Genomic DNA, 25,627 nt, shown 5'->3' on the forward strand with positions numbered 1-25,627 from the left:
CCAAACAAAGGAGTAGGGTTGGATTCTGGTGACCAGGCTGTGATCTCCAAGTAGAGAAGATGTAAGCAATTGCTCATTTTGTGACGCTTGCGAGAAAGGCTGGAATCAAGGGTGATTCCCATGACGAATATGACACTGTCTTGGGAGTGTATGGTATGGGTGTGGTAGGCCCTGTATGTGGTCAAGGGGTGCTGTTCTAGTGGACACATTATCAAAAGGTGTTGAGGTCAAGATCACCAGAACTGTGACCATAGATAGCAATCCGTGACAACAGCATAGTAAAAACATACTGATCATCGTTGACACAAAAATCGGAACCTGTGTGGTGATAGTGCCCAGTCTTCAACATCCTATTAATCCCTTTCTACAAGTAATTGTTCACAACATTCATTCCATTAGCTCTTCTCCCAGCACCCTGCAAAAATAATGTATTTAAAAAAATAACAGTGTGCATTAAGATCTCAGATGGGTAACTTTTCTATTGGTATTTATTTGAAGAACAGGAATGTCAATGTCTATCAGAAATTACTCACAATAATGAATTTATAGATTGTAGAAGTATTCCCACGAAGGGTGCCTGTACAATAGCTCAAAGATGAAAACCGTTAATGATCCACTTTGTGAGGGTGTAAAGAATTTGAGCTGGCTTTGATTGCAATGGGCAGTGGTTTCCTTTGGAGTGGGGCAAGTAGAGATACAGAGCGGAAGGCGGAGGCGGCACAGGGAGTGGAGGGAAAGGGACGGTGAGGTTGAGTGCAGAGGAGCATTGGATGGAACGAGATGGTGAGTGAACTGAGATACAATCAAGCAGTTAATGAGGAGTATGACAATAGATTGCTTTGTGTGCCCCTTTTCAAACTAGATATCTGCAAGTCAGTGTGTACTTCTACTAGATGATCCTCCTCCACTAGATCATCCCTGAAAGAAGAGACACGAGGATCAGCGTACATGATGCGCTGCCCATAAACCTCATTATTGCTTGTATTTTCTGGCCATCTGCGGTGGTGTGTGCTTGCTCCATCAGTGAAGTTGATCCCTGCTGACTCGCTGAAGGCCCCATCATTCTTTGCCACATTAGTCTCTTTCTAATTCACTGGCACATAAATCACCAAAGATAGGTCTGGCGAGGCCCTAATTGGTCCCAGAACAATGTGCAATCTTTTTTATTCATGGCACCCCAGTCAGAGGTTGCCCGATCTAAGTGTGCTACCAGTTCAACCCTGTTGGGTCAAAGGGCCTTCCATTCTGCACCATTCCCACTCTTTTCAGTACTTTCTCCACAAATCCACCATGCGATGCTCAATTCTCCCACCTGCATTGTCACCACTTGGATGCTCCACCAACGACACTACCACATGCACACTGAAAAATAGCTTTGGACCCCAGTGATTCTTTAAATAAATAAAATCATTCATCTATCTTAAAGTGCATTTCTGAGTTCCTCATGGCAATGTTATTGTATTCTTCTCCAAACTACATCTGTGCTCCTGTTGGGCCACTCACTCTATGGTGCTCCATCACCTGGTGCCTACCATGCTCCTGCCAATCCTACTCCTCCTCTCTGCTCTCTCTCTCCCATTCCCTCCACTCACACCACCTCTCTTCTCGCCACTCCCTTGCTCACCTTCTCCTGTTTCCTCCTCCCCCTCCTTGAATCCCTCTCAAATGCCACTTAGACCGCCCCCCACTCCCATCTCACCAGCCCGAACCTATTTCACTGTACCTTTCTCCATTCATGTACTCCATGAGCCATTGGCCACATCAAATTAACAGTGATAGTTAATCAAATACAACCCGAATCAGCTGTCTTGCCATCTAATTTCCCTCATTTCATTCTCCTCATTGTAATTTCCCCAATCAATAGTGGCTTTTGCACCCTTATAGTGGCTTTTGCACCCTCCCTATCAAAAGGTCTTTCAAGCCAATGGTGAAGCAAGCCGTTGCATCTGGGACCCGGGAAATGCCAGTGTGTGCTTATACTTTTCCGGTGTCTTTTTTTCTCTTTCTTACACTGTATTATTTTGGGTATGGAAGTCACGCCAGACCTCTCAGCTGCGAGCCTACGTGTTTATCCTTATTTTCTTTCATTTTTTTTACCAAGTTTTCAAGTTTGGTCCTATGCTGATTCTTCAGTGTACGAAATGGCAATTACAAAAACCTCCAATCTTCCAACACCACGTTTTGATGCTCAAGTACCCAGTACTGAGAATTCTGCCGGTTTCCTTTTTATTCTTCCCGGAATTTCAGAAATAGCAAGTCCGACTGCACGCTCAGTGTAACACCGAGTGGAATGAAAGGACCGCGAGCGGCGGAAGTCTCCGCTCTGACTGGTGCTAGTGAATGCACACCTCTGTAGGAGGATGAGAGCAGACAATGGCAAATGAGAAACTCCGTCAAGAATATCTGAGCCCTCTGGGGGACAGCCGCTCAAAAGCAGAGTAAACGCGCTGTAATTGAGTAGCCGGAAAATACAGCGACTATTTTTGTCTCAAAAATGACTTCCCTCCACATCATTTTAAAAGAACTTAATAGTGCTGCTAGGGAGCAGTATCTCACTCAAAGAACTGTATACCAAAATGTCCCTTCACATTAATTTCTATTGACCTGAATTTGTGGCGCTTCTTTTCCATGAACTATGAGGCTCACTGTGGATCTGGTGTATTCTATGGCTGAGCAAATTATCATTCCAGTAAACATCTCTGACTGACAGAAAGACTCGCCCTCGCTGCTTGTGCAGGTGCGTGCAGCCTTTGTGTGTTTTTCTTGAATGCACATCTTTTTATAAGATGAGACTCCCTATGTTACGGGCAAAGAAACTGATGGACACGACATAGGCTGAGTAAAGGTTGAGGATAAATCCAGGCCAAGATCTGCAACAATCGGGCAGACACTTGCTTCATAGAGATCCTGAGAGGGAGGCAGGAGCAGCAGGAATAGGCACTTGGTTCTGAGCCCCAGCCACAACTTCCCACCAGTCACATCTCTATCAATTGCTGTCATAAGGTTTTCAATAGGATCCACAGACCCCCCCCCACTCCCCCAAGGGCTAATTTAATATCATGCGTACACTTGTGCAGATGGTGCGTCTGCAACCTGTTGAAGCGAGGGACCACCACCCAAAGGATCCCAAGCTTCGGTTGAATCAAGTGCCAGTGCCACCCTTGAGGGCACACACTGAAATTGAAAACTAAAATTGAAAGGCCAATGTGCTGGGTTGGCAAGCTGTGCCAGATATAGATGTGCCAGTTTCAGTCGATAGGCCCTTGGCGTTTTGACTTTCTGTTTAAATTGATGGAAGAAGAGGCTGCAATCAACATTTCTCTTATTGAAGAAGAGGGGGTGGGGGGCATGAGAGGATGGGTAAAGATGACTGCCTTCTATGTATTATTCGAAAGTTGAAAACTGGGATTTTTTTTGTGTATGAAAGTTAGACCAGCTACGTCTGTACAATGAAATGTTTTAAGACGTTTTTAAACATAAATGTAGCCCCTGTTTCCCGGCCCTGGTCTGTGCAGGGTTATGCACTTCCCTTCCCGGAGAAGGGACAGTCCCCATGGATACCCCCTCCCCCAGTCTGTTGCGTAGGGAGGGGCGCTGCACCTGCTAAAATAAAATCTAATCTGTTAACAGGAGATGGGCTACACCCCGAGTTCTTTGATCATTAATGGACACAGACACCAGAGTGAAATTTATAGGGACCCCTCTTTATTTAATAAAAGCACTACAACCTTTTCACTTTCCCTAGGAGTCCCCTGGCATGAGTTTCAAAGGGACGGGGGACCTGCTATGTTAGCTCACCCTTCCTTGGAGGGGTCTCAAGAACTCCTAGGGTGAGTCTGGTGCAACAGACGCTCTACCTAAACTCAGGTACCACCCACACAGAGTGTGAGGCCAGAGGATGGCTTCTGTGGATGGTCCCATCTTGCTAGGTGGCCTCATGCAGGCTGCCACACCATCCCACTACCTCACACCAGAGTACCACCCCTCTACCCCCTTATTTTAATTAATGGCCATCTGTACATAACTTCTTTCCCCTACTTTTCAATCTACTTAACATACCCCCTATTACTTACCTCAACCCTATACTTCTCCCTTCTGCACAATTACCATACATAAAAATACTTAACTATATACATATAACTACACATATATATGTATATACATTGACTTACAACAAATATACAACATAAAACACTATTTCACAATGGAGTTGCTGCTGCACTACCTTGAAGTCTGTCCTTGGGGCGCTGGCTCTGGACAGGTTCGTGCAGTGCCGCTCCTGAACGGTGACTGGTCGAAACGTACTGGTCCTGGTGATCCTGGTGGCTGGCAGAAGCTAGCCTGTCCTGTGTATCATCATTGCTGGGGCCTATTCCCCACAGGTGATGTCTGGGGCCTGGCCCCTTTTCTTGTATCAGGGTGCCCCTTCCACCACATTGGGCCACCCACACTCCGTGCAGCAAGGCTTTTAATAAATCCTGGGCAGCCCCATGTGCAAGTGGGGGGTCAGCCTGTGCTCACAACTGCGCCTGCAGCTTTGTTCATCTTCTGGGTGGGCCGCGTTGGCTGGAGGGCCCAACCCCCACTCTAACCCCTCCCCCCCGACATCACCGTTGCACCTCTGGTGCCATTTTCCCCCCTGGCGGCATCCCCGTTGTCATGGGGGTGCCACCATTGTCACTGCCACATTACCTGCAGCCATCTTGGGTTTGGCAGCATCCCAAGACACCGAGCAAGCTGCTGATCTCACTGCCTCGCTCCGCTGCATTGCCGGATCTTCAGGCCCACCCGCTCTGCATTGCGTCGTGGGCCTCTTACCTTCACCCAGGCTGCTGTGCTGGGCGGCCCAGGGCTTTCTTCACCCGAGCCACTCAATGAAGCTACCTGAGACTTCCTCTTCCTCCTCCTCTTCACCTGGGTTGGCCACAGAGGCCAACCTGGGACTTCCTTCACCCTCCTGGGTGGAGCGGCCTTCACCGCTCTCAGCAGTTCACTTTATGGGCTGCTCCTTGCACAAGATGGGCTATCGGGGAACAAGGCCAGGCAGCCTGGTCTGGTCCGCCCCCACACACGGCCTTGGCTGGGCTGTTCTTCTTGGCCCAGGCAGCACCTGGCATGCTGCCTAGGCCATTTATTCCACTGGGCCATGTTGGTCCATTTAAAACCTGCAAAATGCAGGTTGGCCTCATGTCAGAGGTGAGCACTTCACTTGAAAGCTAGCCACCTGTCGCATACAAAAATATATTATCACATCACATGTTTATTTATTTTATTTATTGGGGATTTGAATTGTGCCTGTACAGCAGAAAGTTTTTCCAGGTGCCAACAGACAAAAGGGGCGGGGAACAGGGGAGGATAAACAAGAAATGGTCCTATTAGGTCTTATGACATTCGGATTGTGCAAGTGCAGTAAAACAAAGCGCAAGGGGGCAGGGCTGAGGCAGGGTATGAGGGCTAGGAAAGCCCACAGAGGTCCAGTGTGAGGAACAGGGCTGGACCTTACTCAGTAGTCTCGTCACGGAACGGTGCCTGAAGGCAAGTGCAGGGAATGGGGGTCTGCGGAAGACTAGTAGGAGGAGGGCCTGGCCCCAGTAGGGCTCAGAAGGGACCCGGCAGTCAGTCGTAGCAGCTGGGGGCATTAACAGGGGAGAGGAAAGGAGGAGAAGGGGAAGGTCTTGAGGTTCCAGAACTTAAGGAGATCTGGCAAATGTCTGAGAGACCATTCCAAAAAGAGGCTCCTGCCGGGGATAGAGATATTTAGGGAGGGAAAGTTGGATATAGTGTGGTCCCAGGCCCCAGAAAGACTTGTGATTCAGAGTCTTGAATTTGATCCTTTCTGCCAAAGGGAGCCTGTGAAGAGATTTTAGGGCTCGACAGCTGCAGTCCCTGGGCTTGAGGCCAAGGATAAGTCTTGCAGTCCTATTCTGGATTAGTTGGAGAGGACGGAGGGAGGAAAAAAAGATTGAGGAAGAGGCTATTGCAATAGTCCAGCCTGGAGAGAACCAGAGCTCTGGAGACATTGAGTTTCTGGGGGAAGGTGAGGAAAGGAAGAATGCCTCTGAGGAGGTAATGCTGAAAGTGGGCCTTCTTGGCAAGGTCTGCGATATGATTTAAAAAGGAGAGAGAGGAGTCGAAGAGGACTTCCAGGTTTTTTGCCTTGCAAGAGGGTTAGGGGAGGGTGCCCAAGGAGGGTGGCCAGAGATTGCGGGGGGAGTGGGAGGGCAGGTGTTCCAATGAGAAGTTTCTCTGTCTTACTGGCATTAAGACAGATCATTAGCAACGCGCCATGCCTGAATAGCAGTCAGACAATCTGGAATGAGAGAGGAAGGAGGGGAAGTAGAGGAGAGAAGTTTAAAGGAAAGTTGTGTGTCATCATCATAACAGTGGAAAGGAGGAGAGAAGGTGAAGATCGAGTGGGCAATAGGGGCAAGGTAAATGTTTAAGAGCCACAGTGATAGGATAGAGCCCTGAGGGATGCCGTAAGTAGAAAGTGAGGAAAATGAGAGAAAAACGCCAATTTGAACCTGGGAGGGTCGATTCGAAAGGAGAGGTCAACCAAGCCATGGCCCGGTCCGTGATAGCCAGGGTATCGCAAAGATGATTTAAGAGGGTGGCATGATTGACAGTGTCGAAGGCTGAGGAAAAATCCAGGAGGATGAGAACAGAAGGAGAACAAGAGTCGAGATTAGAGAGCAAGTCCTCACGGCATGTTCAGGAGAGCAGTGTCCATGCCTCTGGCTGCTCTGAAGCCAGACGGTGGAACTTCTCCAATAGTTTGCAAAGAAGGGGGTAGTGGAGATAGGGTGGCCGTTAGCTGGGCAGGAAGGGTCTTGCAAGCAGATTTTTTTAGGAGGGGGTGCACAAGAGTGTTTGAGAGGTTGTGGGAAGGAGCCAATGGCAAACGTGTTTGCAGAAATCAGCCAGAGCAGGAGAGAGGGTGGCAATATTGTCTTCGACAGTTCTAGAGGAGCAAGGAAGCACCTGTTAGGAGGAAACATTCTCAGAACAAACCGTGTTGGTGATTCTCAGAACAAACCGTGTTGGTGACCTCATAAGGTGCTATGGATAAGAAGGAAAAGAGTAGGAGGGAGGGAGAGAGAGGGGCCATGGGAGCAGGTGGAGGAGGGAGTGAAGAGGAGACCGAGGACAGGATGTCCTGAGTTTTTGTTGAGAAGTGGGAGGCCAGGGCCGTGCAGATAAACTGGGAAGGGAGAGGAGAAGTAGAGGCTGCAGTAGGATTTGCAAGTTCCTTACAGATTTTGAAAGGTTCAGCTGTATTGTTGGTGGCCCCCGAGATGCGGGCTTGGATATAGGCCCGCTTCTTGGACCAAATTGAATCTGTAATGCCTTTGGAGCAGGCAGCAGGCCAGTTTTTCAGAGGACGTGCGAGAAAACAGCCATTTACGTGCTGCAACTCTACACTTGCTTTTCAGCGATGCTAGGTCCTAATCGTACCAACTATTGCATTTGGGGGGCAGGCATTATGCGGATCCTCATCGCAGGGGCAAAGATGTCCAGAGTGTTGGAGATGGAAAGGTGAACGTTAGCAAGGGCTGAGTCAGAATGAGAGTTCAGAGCAGGAGAAGGGGGACTGATAAGAGGTGACGAGGAAAGGTATGAACACTCACTTCATAGGTCGGATGACAGAGAAGGGGGATGGCAGTGCAGACAGAGGCTTAGCCGGGGTACACAGGAGCTCCAGGTGAGAGGAGAGAATGATCAGACCAAGAGACAGGTGTGTTTATATGGCTCATCATAATGGATGCATTTTGATTTTAAGTGCAGCAATAATAGGGGTTATTAATACCCAATAGTAAGTACCAGAAGCTTTCAGCATGCCTGCAGTACTTTGTGACGGTACCAGCACTTCTCAGTAGGGCTGCTACACTTCTCTTGGGGAAGAAACCAGTACACTCAGCAGAGTTACCATGCTCTTAATTGGACAGTACCTAAATGGTTTATTTTACTTTTTTATAAATAACGGTTCCATTATTTCTCATCAAGAGGCAGATATTCACTTATTGCATTGTAAAATGAATAAGAGGCAGCTAAAATATGTAAAATTTCCATAGATAGAAATACCTTTTGTGTCTCAATTTGCAGAATACCTATTGGTCTACACCTCTGATCCTGTCCTTGCTGCTCCGTAAGTTTGTGAAATTCTAAAGGAAACTTACCTACTTTTTGGATATAAGCTGAAGGAGGAAACCAAAATCGGAGCAATAAACTGCAGTCTTCATGACATGAAAATGTCTAGAAACCAACATCAAAAATTTAGGTACACTAGTCTCTACAAGATAAAAGCAGGTTCATAAGAATAACTTTAAGGCCAGAATTAGGGCTATCCACGCAAACTGAATGTATTCAGCTATCTTTGATCAAACCTATACATTATATTACAATTACTGTTTTAAAGTAAATACAATCAATATACTCTTCCATCCTGATACACCAACAGTCAGGGTCTTTCAAAATTTGCAATCGTAACCACATTTTTCTGGTGCAATAAATAGCCAAGAGCATAACTTTGTAAACCAATTCACATAAATTCCCAGGGAAAGTGGGGTCTCCTAAACTTCTTAACTTTGTATCTTTCCATTGCTGACAAATGTCTCATATATTTGTTTACTCAGATGACATGATTATATCATGCATTTGAAGCACTTTTGGGAGGGGGATTTGAAGGAGACTTCCATCCAAATTTGGAATCCCACTTTTCTCAAATGAATAAGCTCAAATTTCTCAGTGGGCTGCCACAAATTAAGCCTACAAATCTCGTATATTAGTCTATGGACCCCCACATGAGACAATACTAAACCACCAAAAACCTTTGGTGCAGTACATTTTTTTTACCTCCCATTTACTTATAAACCCGTTTGCTCCACAATTAAGCTAAATTACTCAGCCTTGCTTATTTTCAATATTTATTACTGAAGTAATTTTTCAGCTGCAGAACTGCAGAAATGGAATCATATCTGAACAATTTAGGAACATTAATCGATCAACGTCTTGTGATGTAGCAGGCGTAGATAGGTATACGATTTATAGGACTAAATGGGCAAATGAGAGACTTTAACTACTATTGAATTAGATCAAGCCATGACATATACTGATCAGATTTCAAAATGTAATCTTCTACAGCACAATCAATATATAATTAAATCAAGATTCTCCAGCATGGGGTCCGGCATGAATTCACAGGCTGGGAATATTCATGAGCATGTGAATCCATGCCAGACCCATGCTGGAGAACAACAGTTGCAGGTAAGTAACTTGTTCCTTTTTCTACTCTCCCTATAAACATAATCACTTCAATTCTCCAGTTTCACCCTGTTGTGTTGTTGTGCCTCTCTGTGACCTGCATCTATTACATGTGCTTGTTTCCTGTTCACAACGTTCTGCTAATGGGCAGGTTGTCAAGAATAAAATTGATGAATTTCTATCACCCAATATCAAACTTTTACATAAATGAATCTACTTAGCACTTCTCTAAGAACACTCTACTTCTACAGCAGAGGACCAAAGATGTAGGTTTGTACTAATTACAATGCATGGTTGAGAATAATGCAGGCATGTAAAAAATCCCCAAATGCCAGACACAAATCAGTAATTAGAAAAAACACTAGAATTTGAAGGAACCGTCCTATTGTCGGCACTGGACAAAAGAAAATCCATATGGTCAGCCTATACTGAACTGGCTAGCCAATCTCCACATACATAATTGTTGAATTATTAATTAGTTATAATGAATATCTCATGCCGTTTCAATGTATAATTTATAAAAATTATTGCACATTTAAGTAATAAAAATACTAGTGAAGAAGTAGAAAATAACTGAATCTGAATCCAAATCCATCGTATTAAAATTAATTCAAAATGAAACCGATTTAGACCAGTAGCCTATGAAAGGAAATCACTCTGTATTTGAAACCTGATTGTGGCATTCTTTCATATGATGCAATGACGACTGAGTCCTGTCCCTGCATTCCTTGTTGGAGTGTAAATTATCTGAAAGGACCCAACACAGAAAAAACTGATATTTGAAGCAAAGTCCTCTTTTTGAATAATTGGATGAACAATATACACATTGAGAAATGTAAGACATTATGTGCCCCAAATTGATTACTGGGAACATAAGAAACATATGGTATAGGTGCTTATCCCCCTTTTTAACAATCAAATTCTATGTGTTCACCCTGACATTTTCTTCAATGAAACATCTAATTACTCAGGCTGAGAACTACCCTTTTTTCCTTACACGTTCAGTGTATCTCTTTGTAAAGTAGCATATTCTCATATGTGCGGCTGAGGTACAGGATTGGAAAGCCGCTGCTGTTTCCTACATCAACAGTACAGTGAATGGCTTTGCTTCAATTAGGGCATTCTCAGAATCTTGGTAGGTGCCGTTGGGCCAGGATACATTGTAAACAAGATAATAGAGGGCCAGACCTACCCATTCCTGTTTGGCTCACTGTGATAATCGTGACCCAACTATTCGAGGTGTTAATTGTTTCTTCCAGGGGTGATCCATCGGAGATAAACATCTCAGACGAAATGGCCAAGACAACAGTGTGGAAGGCTCTCAGTATGAACACGGAAAGCTCCAAATCTAAGGACAGAAGGTAATGACTGTTGCCGTCTTCTTCATTATCACTGTTTTATCGTGAAAATCATTTGGCATGTGAAAACATTCTTAAGAGAAATTAGTGGTGGAAGAGTGTTGTACAAGCCACAGAAAAAATGAATATTGGTGCAATCTGAAAAGCCAGAAGGACAGAATTCAAGGTACTGTGCACATCCTTTGAGATAGGCTGGGGAGTTCAATATCCATGACCACGCAAACAGGGACTGTTTGGGTAGCTCTAAACTGGTGTTTCTTCTGCATGTCCCAACCCCAATTGTAGATTACAATACCTAGAGTACATCCAAATTCTTGAAGCCTTGCATGCTCTTATAGCCCTTGCATTTTCTGCAGATTGCAAAGGATCATGGTCTCTGGTTTAAAGTGACAAGCGCCTCTCCACATTCAAGCAGTCATGTTTGACTGTAGCTGTTCCCTTTAACGTAGTCCTAGTGTTGGCTTCCTAGAAAATCCCTGGATTTGCCAACAGTAAGATACTGGTGAATTGCATTTAGTCCTAAATGATTCTGGTTTTTGCATAGTACATTGCCTTTGAAATGCAGAACTGCTTTATTCTCTCGCAGAATTGACTAAATTGTTGATAAAGAATGAAGCACGCTTTTTTGTGAAAGAGAAGTACTTTTGAGAAACACCCAGTTCATATCGGCTGGAATGTGTGGAATTCTGCCTCATATTCATGGTGTTTTTTTGATGTGTGAACAATGTTGGTTTCCACTCAGTTTGTATGTATGACCAGTAAGCTATTAAGATGCATGCAGTGCCTTTGTACTTTTCTCATGTTTGCATTTTCTCTTGTTAGTGATTTGTCACCTGAGGCATTGCAGGTTATCCGCTTCAGTGGCGGCATGAGTCATTCCACCATTTAGGATGATGAGTTTAAAATTGCTAGGGCTCCTTTATCGGCCTAATGCCCCTCCATTTTGTTTAGATATGTCCCTTCCCTTTAGAACATTAATGCTGTTAAGGAGGGGTGACACTCCACCTAGAGTCCATGTTTCTGACCCTTTGGATACAATTAATAGCATACACGATGCTGCCTGTGCATCTTCTGTGCATTATAGTGGGTCACAGTATGTTGTTGTCTTTTTACAATGCAAAGCCTTAGAGTTTGCTTAGCTGCTAACTTTAGGGCACAGCACATCGCCTGTTGATGAACTATCTCCTCATACCCTGCATAACTTCACATGAAATACATTGATGTTTTGCCGTGGTGAGATAAGGTGCAGCTCTGAAGAGGCACAATGGACAATGTCTGCCATTCTTTAAACCGTTAATCTTTTTGAGTAGGGTTGAAGGTCAGGCATTATAATTAACAGGTGTGGGATGCAGACAGCAATCAACTTGTAACGTAAAGCTTTCGATGAATCATAGAAGGCACCAGCCCTTTCACGCCAGCCCACGGCTCAGGATCTGAAATCTCTTGGGTTAATTGTTGTCATTCAAATATCTTCCCAATAATCTCTCAGCAAGTCCTCTTTTTTATGTGTAACTACTCTAAGGTTTACTGTTTTGATAAAGGTAGAACACAATCCATAACTTTAGCCAGGTATGGGCTTGTTTGAGACGCATGTATTTATTGTAAAACGCATTAAAAAAACATTGGTAGAATGTTAATGCCGCTGAATACAATGCTATATTTGGTTGGAGTCATTATTTCTAATGTTAGAGAAACTGAGCAACAGTTTGTTTTTTAGACATTGTACCCTTCTTATACATTCTTTGTTAACTCTTGTGCCTGTGTGTAGTTTTTTCAAATAGGTGTCTTGGCTTTTCTGGAAGAGAACGTTCGTCAGCTGACTCAGGGAAGCTCCAAGTCACATGGACGAAGTGGCCAATTGCAGAGAAATCACTGGTCATTGGTTCAGATGATGGATCCATACTAAAGCCATTCCAAAGCTGTAGCTTAATGTGTGCGTGTGTGCGCTTCGAAGGGCATTTGTTCTCCTCTGACTCATCGGCACGTGGGGCGTGAGGTTTTGAAGAATTTCCTATAGAGCACTTATCCCTTTTTTGAAAGGATTATTCAAGTCTGTCCGCTTGTGGTTTAGTCATAAACTGAATAGAACATCAACACAACCGAAAGAAATCCCCCCCCCCCAAATGCACATAATCTACAGCTGATAGCATTGTAAAGTCTTTCAATTGCACTGAAAACAGACTAGGGACATAGCTGATGATGACATCCGCGTACAATCTTTGCACTCTATTTTTTTTTTTAATTTTTATTTGTTTTAATGAAAGTTGAGCAACACAATTTTGTATGTAGCAGGCTGGAAACACAATCTTAAAAACAGGAGAGTGATGTGAACCGAATAATGTATATCTTGTGACGAAAGATGGGTAAATATTTCCATTATAATAGGTGGGAAAGGAATGCATGGAATGGTATTCCACAAAGGCTCTTGTTACTGTTCATCTGGTTTCAGATTTCATGGCCTGGCGTTTTGTAATCCGAAACATTGCTGGAAAACTATTACAATTCTTTCTAGATATGATCATTTTTGCAATGTTTTAAAGGTGGGCACATCTACAAAAAGTTCACAATTGTGATCCACAGGTCACATTTGCACGTTTATATTTGAAACCTACAAATGTGCAACTCGCATAGGCTCAACACAATTCGTACTGGCAGATAGAGAGATATGAAACTCAAATTTAGATGTTTAAATTCCTGAATGTAGTTTCAGAATTTAATTGAAATATTTTTGAATTTCCAATTTCAGTTTCCAAAATTGTTAACTTTCACTGTGATAAAATGGTTACAATGTTTACTTTTTTAAATTTAGATTTCCCATAACAGATTTCAAAATTAGATTTGAAAAACCTGATCTGGAGCCCAGTATTCCATTTAGAATTCCTGATTTGTTTTATTTTTACTATCAGCATGCCAAAAAACCATACAAATATTCAAAATCCTGAAAAGGGTGCAATTAAAATGGCTCAAATTCTAGTAATCATATGTGTCAGCTTTGAAGAGTTTTTGACACAGGTATTTCCAAATGCAGATAGCTACATGTCTTGTGTAAAACCTAGCATGTTGAATGGACTACATGTTGCCTAGTTAAACTTACTGGCCAAGTTACTCTTCGGAGTTCTTGTATCCCATTTCTATTTTTACTGTTTAACAGGGGGAAATGCATCTGTACACCCGTAATACTTAACCCCACTATTGGAGTAATGTTTTGAAAATAACGTAGATCTAGAATGAGCAATTATTAATTGTGATGTTACAGTTGGAAAAGGTACAAGCTAGCACTTACAAATAATGTTTCATCGATTGACTGTCTTTTAATCTAGACTTCCATGCATTGATTGTGTTCAGATGTTCATATCCCAGAAGATAGACCAATATAGTGGGAGGCGAACTGCGGTTAATCTGGAATTCTTTGATGTAGTAAACACATATCAAAATGATCTCTCAATTCAGTGTGTTCCAGTTTGTAGGTTAATGACACAGTGGCATATTGTTCATTTGCCACATTGTCTTCTTTTGGTCATGACAACATGCTATGAAAACACCAAATCAAGATTTAGGAAGTTGCTGGATCAATACAAGAGGAAAACCTTCGAGACTTATCACCATGTTGTCTGGATTTCCACTAGACCAGTGTACTAGCTGGTAACTAACTATATTTAGAGGCTCTTCAAATGGGCCTCAGCTAACTGTACTGATGTGGTTAAACCCAAAAACCACATGGTGGATGGAAGTCATGCCAACAGTGGATGTGGCTCAATAACTCAACATTTAGTACAACAGGATTAAAGAAAATGAATACCATTGCATTGAAATTAAAAATAAATGCTCAGTGGAGGGCTAGAATCCTTTCTCATTTTGGACTATACATATGTAAACTTTAATGGGGAAAAAAGGTCAAACGCCCTGAAAAGGAACTAAAATATTGTGATTGGATATCACTTATATCCCTACATTGTGCCCTGTGATATGTTTATTCTATGGAATATGTTAAAGTTAAGGGACATTAAAAAGGGGACTATAAAATTACAATTATATGGAAAATGCCTATAATTAAAAGAAAATGCAAACCTAACAAATATTTTTAATGGGGCATGTTCAGTGGCTCTGGCAAGGGGTGGGTCATCAGTGCCTCTCAGCAGCAGCACCTGGAGACTTTGACCTTTTCACATGGTTTGATTGACAATGCTTTCATGGCGAGGTGGTGAAAGCCACCATCTGAAAGCCTTTGCAAGCTCCAGAGGTTGCCCCAATTATTATTCTGGGGTTCATGTTGTGCCTTACATTTAGGCAAACCACCTGAGCCAACCCGATCTCTTGTGGTTTAGAGAGTTCAATGCCTGCAAGTGGACAGAAGCTGGTTCAGATACTTTAGGTCTTGCAGTGCGGTGCAGTCGGCGTAGTCCACCTCTTGGCAGCTTGCTTATTCCCGGTAGATACCAGAAACTTTAAAGGAGCTTTGCCCCCTACCTTCTGTGCACAAATATCTGTACTCGATCTATGATGTCACATGTGGCTGTAGATAATTCACACTATCGTTGACCCACAGCATCACACCATGTTATAATTGTGTAAGTTGTTAGTCTACACTTTCACACTCTATTGTAATTACTATGTGATGTCATAGAAGGCTGTATTTACTTGCTGATGCCACAAAAGGTTGGAATCATTCAATGATTTCAACAAATATGGATTGTTTGTTGATGTCATGCTGTAGTTGTTGACTGATGTCTCACAAATCTTTGATCATATCCGATGTCACAAAACACTGTAATATGTCTGTGATGTCACACAAAGCGGTCTTATTTATGTGATTCCACACTACATTGTAATCATTTTGTGATTTCACACAAGGCTGTAATCGGTCTCATATCTCACACTGAGATTAGCTTAGATCATATATAATGTCACAATGTGCTTCAAGACTATCCATCACTGAGTTGGAATCATTCAGTGATGATACAATAGACTTTAATTGGTATGTGTTATCTTACTAGGGTATAATCTACTTGTAATAATAAGTTGAATAACAATAACTATGGTTAAAATCTGTGATATTGCTCTAGAGGCTGTAATAATTTGGTGATTTCGCAATATGCTGTTCTGTTATCACTCCATGATGTCACACAATGCTGTAATGATTTGGTGATGTCTAATAATGGTGTGCTCGTTCGGTGATGCCACACAAAGCTGTTAATAATTTAGTAGTTTCACTCATGGCTGTTTTCGTTCAGCAGTGTCTCGCAGTTTTCTATTCTGTCAGTGATGTCAGACAAGGCTCTGATCATCAAGTGTTCTCACAAAAGGTGGTTATTTGTCATCGTCACACAAGTCACTGATCATTCAGTAATTTCACACAAGGTTGTACTTTCTCAGTGATCCTGCAAAACCGTAATCATTAGGGCATCTCTTACAAGGCCATTATTGCTTTGTGAAGCCAGGCAAGGCTGCTATTCCGTTTTGTCAAGCAAGCTGAACGTGTTCATTAATTTTGCTTAGATGGTGATGCTGAAGCTTCAAAAGTGTCACAAAACCACGTTAAGTTTCCTGGATTAGCATTCAAAGATCCTTCTTTGGAAAGGTTCACTAACACAAACATAATTCTAATTACGAATCCTGAGAAACGATCATATTGTAACATCACACTGTATTTCCGTTGATTCAGTGTATGGCTCTAAGCTGCAGTCTGTTATTACTGTCACACATGAATTCAATATCCTCATGATTTCACACCATATCAGAACGTGTGACCATCCTACCATATGAGGGCACGATCTGTCTGGGGCACCGCTGTTGGCTGTCAGTGCTGCAGAGGTTGCATCATCTTGTTTTCTGCTGCTGTGTTACGGAATTGGTGAGTAAAAGCAGGGGAACAAAGAGCTAGGAAGTGCAAGAGTGAGTTTGAAAATGTGAGTGATATGGCAAAAAGACACTGAATGTTTTGCAAGAACTCTAGATGGTGTTTACCTATGTTTAAACAATTGGTTTCCTTTCTCTTCATTAGTTTGCCCACCTTGTGGTTATTTGGTTCCGAATCTCTGAATACATGCTGATAGAACGACGTTTTAATGTATAGGATTCGTTTAATTTGTTGGCATTAGACATCCGGTGATGAAAAGCCTAACCTGAAAGGGCCTAACCTGCATCGTGTACCTCAGCCGTCATTCTTGGTACCTGTCTCAATAATGGCAGCCGGACTACAGCTTGCTATGTTGTCCGTATACAATTCAAAATGTATTTTATGAAAGAAAAACCTAGCCGTTGGCGTCACATGGATGTGCCTTTGTCAGCGAATGTATGGCTTTTGGAATGTATCCCGTAAACTAGCACAGAATATTCAATGATACTGTCTTTTATGGTGACATAAATGCCTGCAAAGAGCGTTGGCTGTCTAGAATCAGAGGTAAAGATTTACTCACCTATACACAGTGGTGCTTGGAACTTAGTTTGTGTACAGAACTCCTGCGAGAGTATGCTTATTTTCTAAAATAAATGTAAACCGGTTTTGTGGGTTTCAGTCCAGGTGATGACTCTCCCACTTTGGCAGACAGAAGCACCCTACCAACTTCTTTTGGTCCATTGAATCGTATTGATCATATTGCTGTTCATGATATTCTACTCCTTGGCTTGGCTGAATCAAGATCACCTGCCCCTATGGGCCCTTGGACCATGATATATTTGCCGAACTTGAGAGCACACATTCTTTAATATCTGACTATGGCTTGGAAAGATGGCAGGCATCACAACTTGGTTTTGGGGCAGCAAAGTATCTCAAACTAGGTCACCCTTACTCAAGCAAGAGGAAGAGTGTACTAAACTAAATTTAATTTCAGACCCATCCTCCCCCCCCCCCCCCGCTCCCACCACCACAACTAATTTTAAAAAGGGGATATTCTTTTACTGCCCTGCTTGGGTAGGGTAGCAGTCATAATATTCAAAGAAGTCTGCCTGTGACAAATGTTGAAACATGCATAATTCATCTTTAAGAAGCTTGCTGTTGTAGATCTCACTGCCTTTGCCTTTCTAAGAAACCCTTAGGTCATTGATGAATCTGCACCAACACCCTAATTCACAAAGAATTAATTCTGGTACATTTTACCCTATATTTGAGTTGGCATTACGTATTTCAAATGTTGTGAAGCCTCTTCCAGTACGTTGAACAGGCCTTGAATCAAACCCCAAAAATTAATGAATAATTAATGGTACTTTATAGAAATGCCATATAATGTTAAGAAGGTGTGGAAAGTATTATGTATGGAATTAATGTGTACCAGTACAAAGAGTCCGGCTTAGTTTTATTTTCTACCAATCAGAATGTCAGATTGGTTAATTAGATGACCCTTTCTGGTCCCGGATTCCTAAAATATGTAAAAGAGATGAACTTGCTCACTTTCAAATGTACTTTCATTGAATACTTTTTTTAATTTAGCATTTTTATTGAAGACATAAAATATGGGAAAAGATGCAGTGAATCAACAATTCTCCAAAAAACATATCCATGCTTAATGAAACTGAGTATGTTTGTTTTGATTACAATGTCTCGTGCAGAACCTAACTGTTGGATCTAAAACTAACTAGTGAATGACATCAGTCATTCAATGGATAGTTACGGATACTGCTCAGAAAGCATGCTGCTAATCTTACACCCTTGTCAGAGACTACAAATGATCTTCTAATGAATAATTAATTTACCAATGAACCCAAAATGTATGAACATGACATTAAAAAAGTTGTTCGTCATTTTAAAATAAACCTATATTCTTTTTTTTTTTAAGGTGCAATGGTTACACTTGTAATAGCAAGTATTCCCTCTTTTAGTTTGAAATTGCTTATTAACAGCATTTATGTCTGCAGCACTGAACTTTCCATATCAGTCCATACTGGATTTTCCACACTCCTCTTTATATAAAAAAGTGTCTCCTTTTATCCTGTTTTTCACTGTTTTATATTTTAGTAAGCAGATCTTCTATAGTAGTCTTTTAAGAAACAAAAAACGAATAAGCCCCAAATGTTAACCAATGAGGTGGATTTATTTAACTTTGTGTTTCACAACTATAATCTGGTTAATATTTAATTGTATTGTTTTATGATTTTCAGTACATTTTTATATACTAAGATATAAATTGGGAATACAAAATACATGTAGAAAACAAAGAGTAAGACTACAGTGAAATTGATTTATTTAGCTGAGGAGGTAAAAAGAAAAAGAAAGAAATAAAAGAAGTTCCCAAAGGGAGACTGTTAGTTTTAGTTGTATTCCATAGTGTAGGAAGAGGAGTCATATGATCGTGTTCAACCAATCACTGTTCTCTCAATTTATAGTTGAACTCCAATTATGTAAATGTACTTCACTCTGCCAACACAATATGTATATGGCCTTTCACTGGAAGGTGCCAAGCAGAAGCCATGTTTTTGTTTGTTGAAGCCATGCTACCAAAACAAAAGTGGTGTGTGCCCCTTAGGATAAAAAATATTTTTTTGAAAAAGGTGCTGGCACATTTTTTTCTAATGTACATTTCCTTCCCCATCCCACTCATCTATCACATGTAGAAAATAGAGATAGAATTATTTTGTTTTAGAGATACTGATATATTAATATATAAATAATATATATTTATTTTGTTGTAAGAAATGTAGTCTTGACAAATCCATGTTGTAAATAAAATCAAGAGTGATCAAACAATAAATGTTGCTGATACATTAAAAAAGAAAAGGTGTTAGAAGGTTGGAACACAAAGGCCCTTTTACCCTCCTCTTTCTTGCAAAGTAAACTGGTCTCCTGTGTTAGATCTTTGTGTGGTGGGTATTGGGTGACCGTGTTAATTTATGTGTTTATTATTGTTTTTTATAGCTATATTTTTTACAGATTCTCCAGGTTCTCATCTGAAACAGTGCAAAAAAAAAGAAACAACTAAGAAAGGTGTCTGTGTGTGCTAATTGTAACACCCTGGCTAGTATTGTAACCAGGCGCATCCTTCAGTCGGGGAGATGTGGAAAGAATGTTTTGCAGTGTTCACATATCGGGTGCTTGCAGCAGAACAACTGTTATCGTCCATGTGAATCTTTGCTTTTTAAAAGGGGAGTGACTGATTAATGGATTGGTAGATATTCCAATGAATTCTAATAGTCCTGTGTTAATGTGAGTACCACTCGCCCAACATCATTCAATGCCTTCCCTATGTAGCACCCTTTGCAGTGCTTGGAACGTACTCCTATTTTTGGATTATTCAAGGCATGCAAACACTCTGTCCCACATTAAACAGCCTGATGATTACAGATGTGAATTTAATATACAGTGTATTACTTGTGTGGTCTAGCATTGGACTTGATTCTTAGCCTAGAATATTGGGTGGTGCTGCTGTTGTGATAACCCAGTTCATTGAAATTTGCCCCAAAGCAGGTTTAGAGCCCCCATACACATTGCAGAGTTAGACCAGGATATTACCCTTGATTATATAAGTTTGGAAGTGAAACAAATGCAGAGAGGTCTGAGGGCATTGGGATGTGCTTGCACTTCATGTCTGATATATGATCCGGAGATCTTTAGATATATTCCTGCGCAAATCATAGTAAGAGCAATACGGTATAGTGTACCTCTTAGACACTCGGCACATCTGGTAACATGTGCTGGGACAAGTCTGTGCCATGCGAGAGGAGTCCATTGGGTGTGGCAGGTAGCCAACCTCCTTACCTAAAGACCAAACAAGAAACTTAGCAGTCCATTGGCAGGTCAGGGCATTCCATAACATGCTAGCAGATGCAGCCTGTAACCTGCTGAAATGAAAGAGGTCAGTAGATGGAATGTCAGAGAAGGTGACATTGTCAACAGTTAGTTCGAGTGTCCAAGCTTTCAGATTACCCATCCCTGTGATTTCTTAAAATCACTGTCTTTTCATTTAAGGAATCCTGGCAAGCAGCAGTTAATCATGGCCTTTAACCTTCTTTGCTTTACTGGCCTAGAGAATATTTGCAGGTCATGCCAGTGCCGCTAAAAGCTGGAGGGGTTGTGCAGATCTGCAAACCTAGCATCTGGCTTACACAGGCCCTGCTTTATCGGTCTCTGGTCAATCCGTCAAATGCTATTGCATCTAACACCAATCCATTGAATGACCATTTCGTTGTCTATAATTCAATGGATCCATCGAAATGTGTTATATTGAATTAGGGTTAGGGGTTAGGGTTGGGGCTAGGGTTAGATTAAGGGTTAGGGTTTGGGTTGGGGTTAGGGTTGGGGCTAGGGTTAGATTAAGGATTACATTAGGGTTAGGGGGGCATGAGGGTTGCGGGGGGGCTTGGGGTGGAACCCCCCTGCCCCACAATATACATAAAAACCGGAATTTCAGCACTGGACAGCTTCATTTAACGTTTTAAAGTTACAAAAAAAGCATTGAAATGCTATTTTTTACATGTAAAAGTGGATTTCCATTGTAACCAGTCAATTTATATTTTCGATGAACTGGTTTCGATGGAAATGCACTTATACATGTTAAAGATAGCCTGTCGATGCTTTGGCAGACGATGCTTGCATTAGATGGTTTGGTATGTCAGTACTTTTTTTTTCGACGGATTGACCATAAACCGCTTTATCAGCCTCTCAGAGGCACTGGCTTTGTCTGACTCTGACCCAGCCCACCACCCCTTCATAGGAACTAGCCTGTCCGGAAAGCTCCACATTTACCTGGGAGCCCTTTGCCTCTGTGGCCATTCAAAATCTTCCTACCGGGCAAATCATTAAAGATCAGCTTTCACATGAATTGCACAGTGGCCTGCTCTGTATTGTTTGTAAATACTCATAGACCCCCATGACGGTAAAAATGTCAATTATATTCCCTCATGTCAATCTGTAACCTTCGGCCAAGGGGTGCTGTCTCACTGCCGGGTTTAGTTTCTTGTTTAAACCACCGGGAGCCTTGGTGTCCTCACCATACAAGGAAACTTATTGGTGTTTTGGACTTGGTGGGGAAGTGTTCGTCTATGGGGCTTTTTTTAATCATTTCAATCTACAAGTACCACAACTTTTTTAAGGCAATAGCAGATTAGCAATATTAGTTACCCTAAAAGGTGCAATGGCCCATTGTACACATGTAAAACATGCAGCCAGAATATCAAAGTTGGTGACATCGCTGGAAATATCGCACTGTACTGCAAGTAAACACCACTGTATGTTTGCGTGACACTGGACCGACAATGACTACTTGTACTAAAGGGGCCCTGAAATGTTTTTCTCCGTTTGCACTGCCAGCATACCCAAACTATTTGATGTTGTACAATCTGGGGTATATATCATTCAGTAAGTGACAAAGATCAGTAAATATCCAAACTTTCAAACTTAGTCTCACTGTGCATTTTTGTGTCTGCGTGTACCCTTCTAAACCGCTTGCCTTCCTTTCTGTGTGCATTTTTCGCGCATTTCAGAAGGGCTTTCGACCCTGAATCCAGGGGAGAATGCTACTTTGACATAACGGTATTTTATGCTTTCTTTAATGAGTTTTCAAATGGTTGAGGATGTGCAGTCTATTGTGTTGTATTATTAAAGTGTATCCAGACAGTAACACTCGTTACTGGCCCAACCTCGATTTAGGAACCTGAACCAGAGGTCTATAAGAAGCACAGGGGACACAAAGGCGCATTAGTCCCCTGCTAAATGTTCTATAAAACGCTTGGGTCACTGACATTTGTTTTGTTATTGTATCCAGCACCTAACCTCTCGACCCTTCTACCCTGCTTCCTTCTCTCTCGCCTGGCCCGCTCTAATCTTGTACGTCCTCTTTCTGATTCTTCCCATACCTAAATTCCTTGCGGCTCTTTTCCCCTTCCCAAGTACTTCATCCAGACCCTTCACTTCCTACTTGTCCCGCACTTCCTGCCAGCCGCGATCTAAAGTCTGCTTTCAGTCCCACTCCCTCCCTCAAACAGACCTAGATTTCCCTTCCCACGCCTCTCCATCTCACTGGACAATGGCCTGGGATTCCCATTGCACTCTCAGCCGCGTCTTCTCAGAAGAGATGCATTGAGAAAAGGGGCCAGGAGAACCGCAAAGGAGAGCGGGGACCGCTGCTGGCCCTGCACGGACACATCGGCACAAGTAAAAGCTTAGGCTATGGACTCACAAGGGAAGGTATTGACAGCAGCCTATGCCTTCTGATTGGATGAGAAAACTAGAACATTCCACAGAGGGTGTTAACCGCTGGGCCTGGAGACTCGAAGCAAAGTATTAGTTTCAGACGTATGGTGAAATGTAATGGGTCAATTAGTACAAATATTCTCCCGCAACTGGGGAACTGCACTTGGCAAAGCAAATCCAGCACACAAATTTGCAGGGTAAAATTGAGTGAGACGTGATATTTGCAGTTCTTTCCTCAATGAACATTTTAATTCTAGCGAAAGTTGAAGTTTTTTTTATAACTGTGTTAACTGCTACCACATTGTTCATCACCTTAAATGTTTAAAAACATTTTAAACGATTATTCACATTTTCACATTTTTGAAAACAATTCTATGGTACATATCTGACTGTTTGAAAATAGGTGCCTTGTACATTAAAGCATCCTAATATAACTTTTAAAATGTTTTAAAACATGTCATTGCTTCTTTAAAATTCGTAATAATTTAAAACTGTTATTTCTTGGACAGCTTCCCACAAACTGCCTTAGTAAACACTACTTATGTTACGTTATTGGGATTTTTATTGCACACCGCCGCTGCCATATGCATGGGCTCCAGGTTTTCTCGTTGATCGGGAAGGGAAAGTGGGTGGGTGGTTGGTTAGTGAGAAGAGGAAAAAGACAAGACTTTGTGCTTAGCTGTTGGTGCGTAAAGAGCCAGGAACAACTGGAGCCTGTGCAGAAGTGGTGTTGCCTAGCTGTGCAGTGATTCGCAAGCATTTTGTTTCCAAATGGGAAGCCTGAAATGGTGACATTGGTCTTTAAATGAGGATTGCAAGTTGATTTGAGAGGTATAGAGTTTGGGAGTATTTAGGCCAAACTAGAGGTTGTATCTAGCCGTTTATGTTGGCATGGTTTTTCAGCATGTGGTGAGGGTGGTTGAGGAAGAGGTTGTTGGTTTTCTACAGTAAGCAAAAAAGCTCATGCAACTACTATAGCTCCAAGAAATGGCAGAGTTTTGGCGCATATAGAATTATGTTTGAGGGAAAACCTCTTCCCATCTCCTCTGCTCATTCATGCCATATCATTTGAGACAATGTTACCCAGGTATTGAGGTGATCTTTTCAAACCTACCTTTCTAACCCACAGGTCCCCATCTCCACTCCTCTTCATTCTGTATGTTGAATCCCTTGGACAGACCCGTAACAACCACCACATCCACTTCCACCAATACACAGACAACATGCAAATATACTTCCAAACCGCACTCCTCTCAACGCCACACCCTCAAAATCTCTCTAGACAAAAACTCTAACTCACCGCCTGGATGAAAGCACTCACCACAGACAACCCACACACATCCCTCTCCCACACCTGTCAAATCCCTTGGATTCCACATTCACACCCACCTTATCCTCACACACCACATAGCTGCTGTCACCAAAACATGCAATCCACTAATACAACTCCTGCGTAAGGTCAGACACATACTCCCTCCTGATGACTTCCACACTGCTGTCCAAACACTGGATCTCTCCAAGCCGAACTACAGCAATGCTATCCTCACCCTTGCTCCCCCGTAAGCCATATAAAACACAGCAGCCAAACCCCCACATCCACCTACCCAAATATTCACACATCACCTGAGCTCTCGCCCAGCTTTACTGACTCCCCGTATTTCAGCGAATTGCCTTCAAAGGACTCTGCATTATTTTCAAAGCATCCACCAGAAAACCATATCTTACCTTCACGACAAACTCAAACCCATCAACCACCAGACAAGCAATCCAGCATCTCCAACCCATTCCACTTAGCAAACTAACGTGCACACAAAAAAGAGAATCCTCACATCCGCACTGCACCTTCCATCACCACATGCAGAAAGAGCCTCAAATATCTGTTTCTCTACACATAACCCTGCCCCTCCACGACTCTACCATTTGTCTATCCTAATCCTCCTACTCTATCCTTAAAATATTTGGAATTTCAGTGTCACTCCTTGCCTTTTCAGCCTTTGAATCTTGTAGGGAGCTTAGTGACCCACTAGGTAGGGCCAACAAAAATTCCAATAAAATAAAAATAGTATGATTTTGCGACAGTGGTCATCCTAGCGCATTTACTGGATGGGGGGTCGTTGACCATATATCTTGAGTTAAATTAACCTGATTAGTATCATTACTCCAGTGAGATCCTTCCAGTTCAAGCCTATCCCTTTGCCTTCTCTTGGCTCATTGGTTGCCAAAAAGCCAATAAATTGGTGAGTCCTGCCATCACACATTTATTTTATTATTATTGTTGGTTGAGAGAACTTAACCTTTAATAAAACATGGGTGAAATACATTTCCTTACAAGATAACTATCCTAAAAGCCCAACACTTCCAATGTTTATGTACAAATGTACATTTCTCATTAGATATAAACAGAATCTAGTACAACAATCCTAAACAATGCAAATGTTTTGGATGTTAACTTACACACATTAAAAACTTATATTTCCTTTCAGTCCTTAAAAATTCAGTGGTCTAATAAAACATGCAAGTCCTATTACTGTTGAAGTAGTCCTCCTGCCAAACAGCTATACCAAATCACATTCAATCCAGAAAAAGAAAGAAAAGGCTTTCCTAAATGGACCCTATGCAAATTACTCAGAGCAATAAAATCCATTATCCAATGTCTAATGGTTTCCAACATACCTGTTTTTTACAGAGTATGCACAAATCTAAGTTTGCTAGAATCTTATTGTATAATAATTAGTTTATAATACAGTAAGATCCAGCGGAAACGGATAAAAACTACACAGGTCAATTTATCAGGCTATATGCTTAAGAACGGGTCTAACACACCCCTCCTTTTATAATCGTCCCTCAAAAATACCAAAGATGGGTACGCGTGGATCACTTCCAATGT

The 25,627-nt window shown here is 42.0% G+C and overlaps 1 protein-coding gene across 1 annotated transcript in view; it reads left to right on the forward strand.

Moving 5' to 3' along the window:
- SLC4A8 (solute carrier family 4 member 8) overlaps positions 1-21,944 on the forward strand; it is an 846,795-nt gene extending 824,851 nt beyond the window's left edge. Inside the window, exons 24-25 of the mRNA XM_069653405.1 lie at positions 10,521-10,622; positions 12,388-21,944. Of these exons, the coding sequence (XP_069509506.1) occupies positions 10,521-10,622; positions 12,388-12,400 (115 nt within the window). The 3' untranslated portion in view covers positions 12,401-21,944. The remainder of the gene's footprint in view (positions 1-10,520; positions 10,623-12,387) is intronic.
- The last annotated feature ends 3,683 nt before the right edge of the window (positions 21,945-25,627 follow it).

This window comes from Ambystoma mexicanum, chromosome 3q, assembly GCF_040938575.1.
Source record: "Ambystoma mexicanum isolate Mex_15411 chromosome 3q, UKY_AmexF1_1, whole genome shotgun sequence".
Lineage (NCBI taxonomy): Eukaryota > Metazoa > Chordata > Amphibia > Caudata > Ambystomatidae > Ambystoma > Ambystoma mexicanum.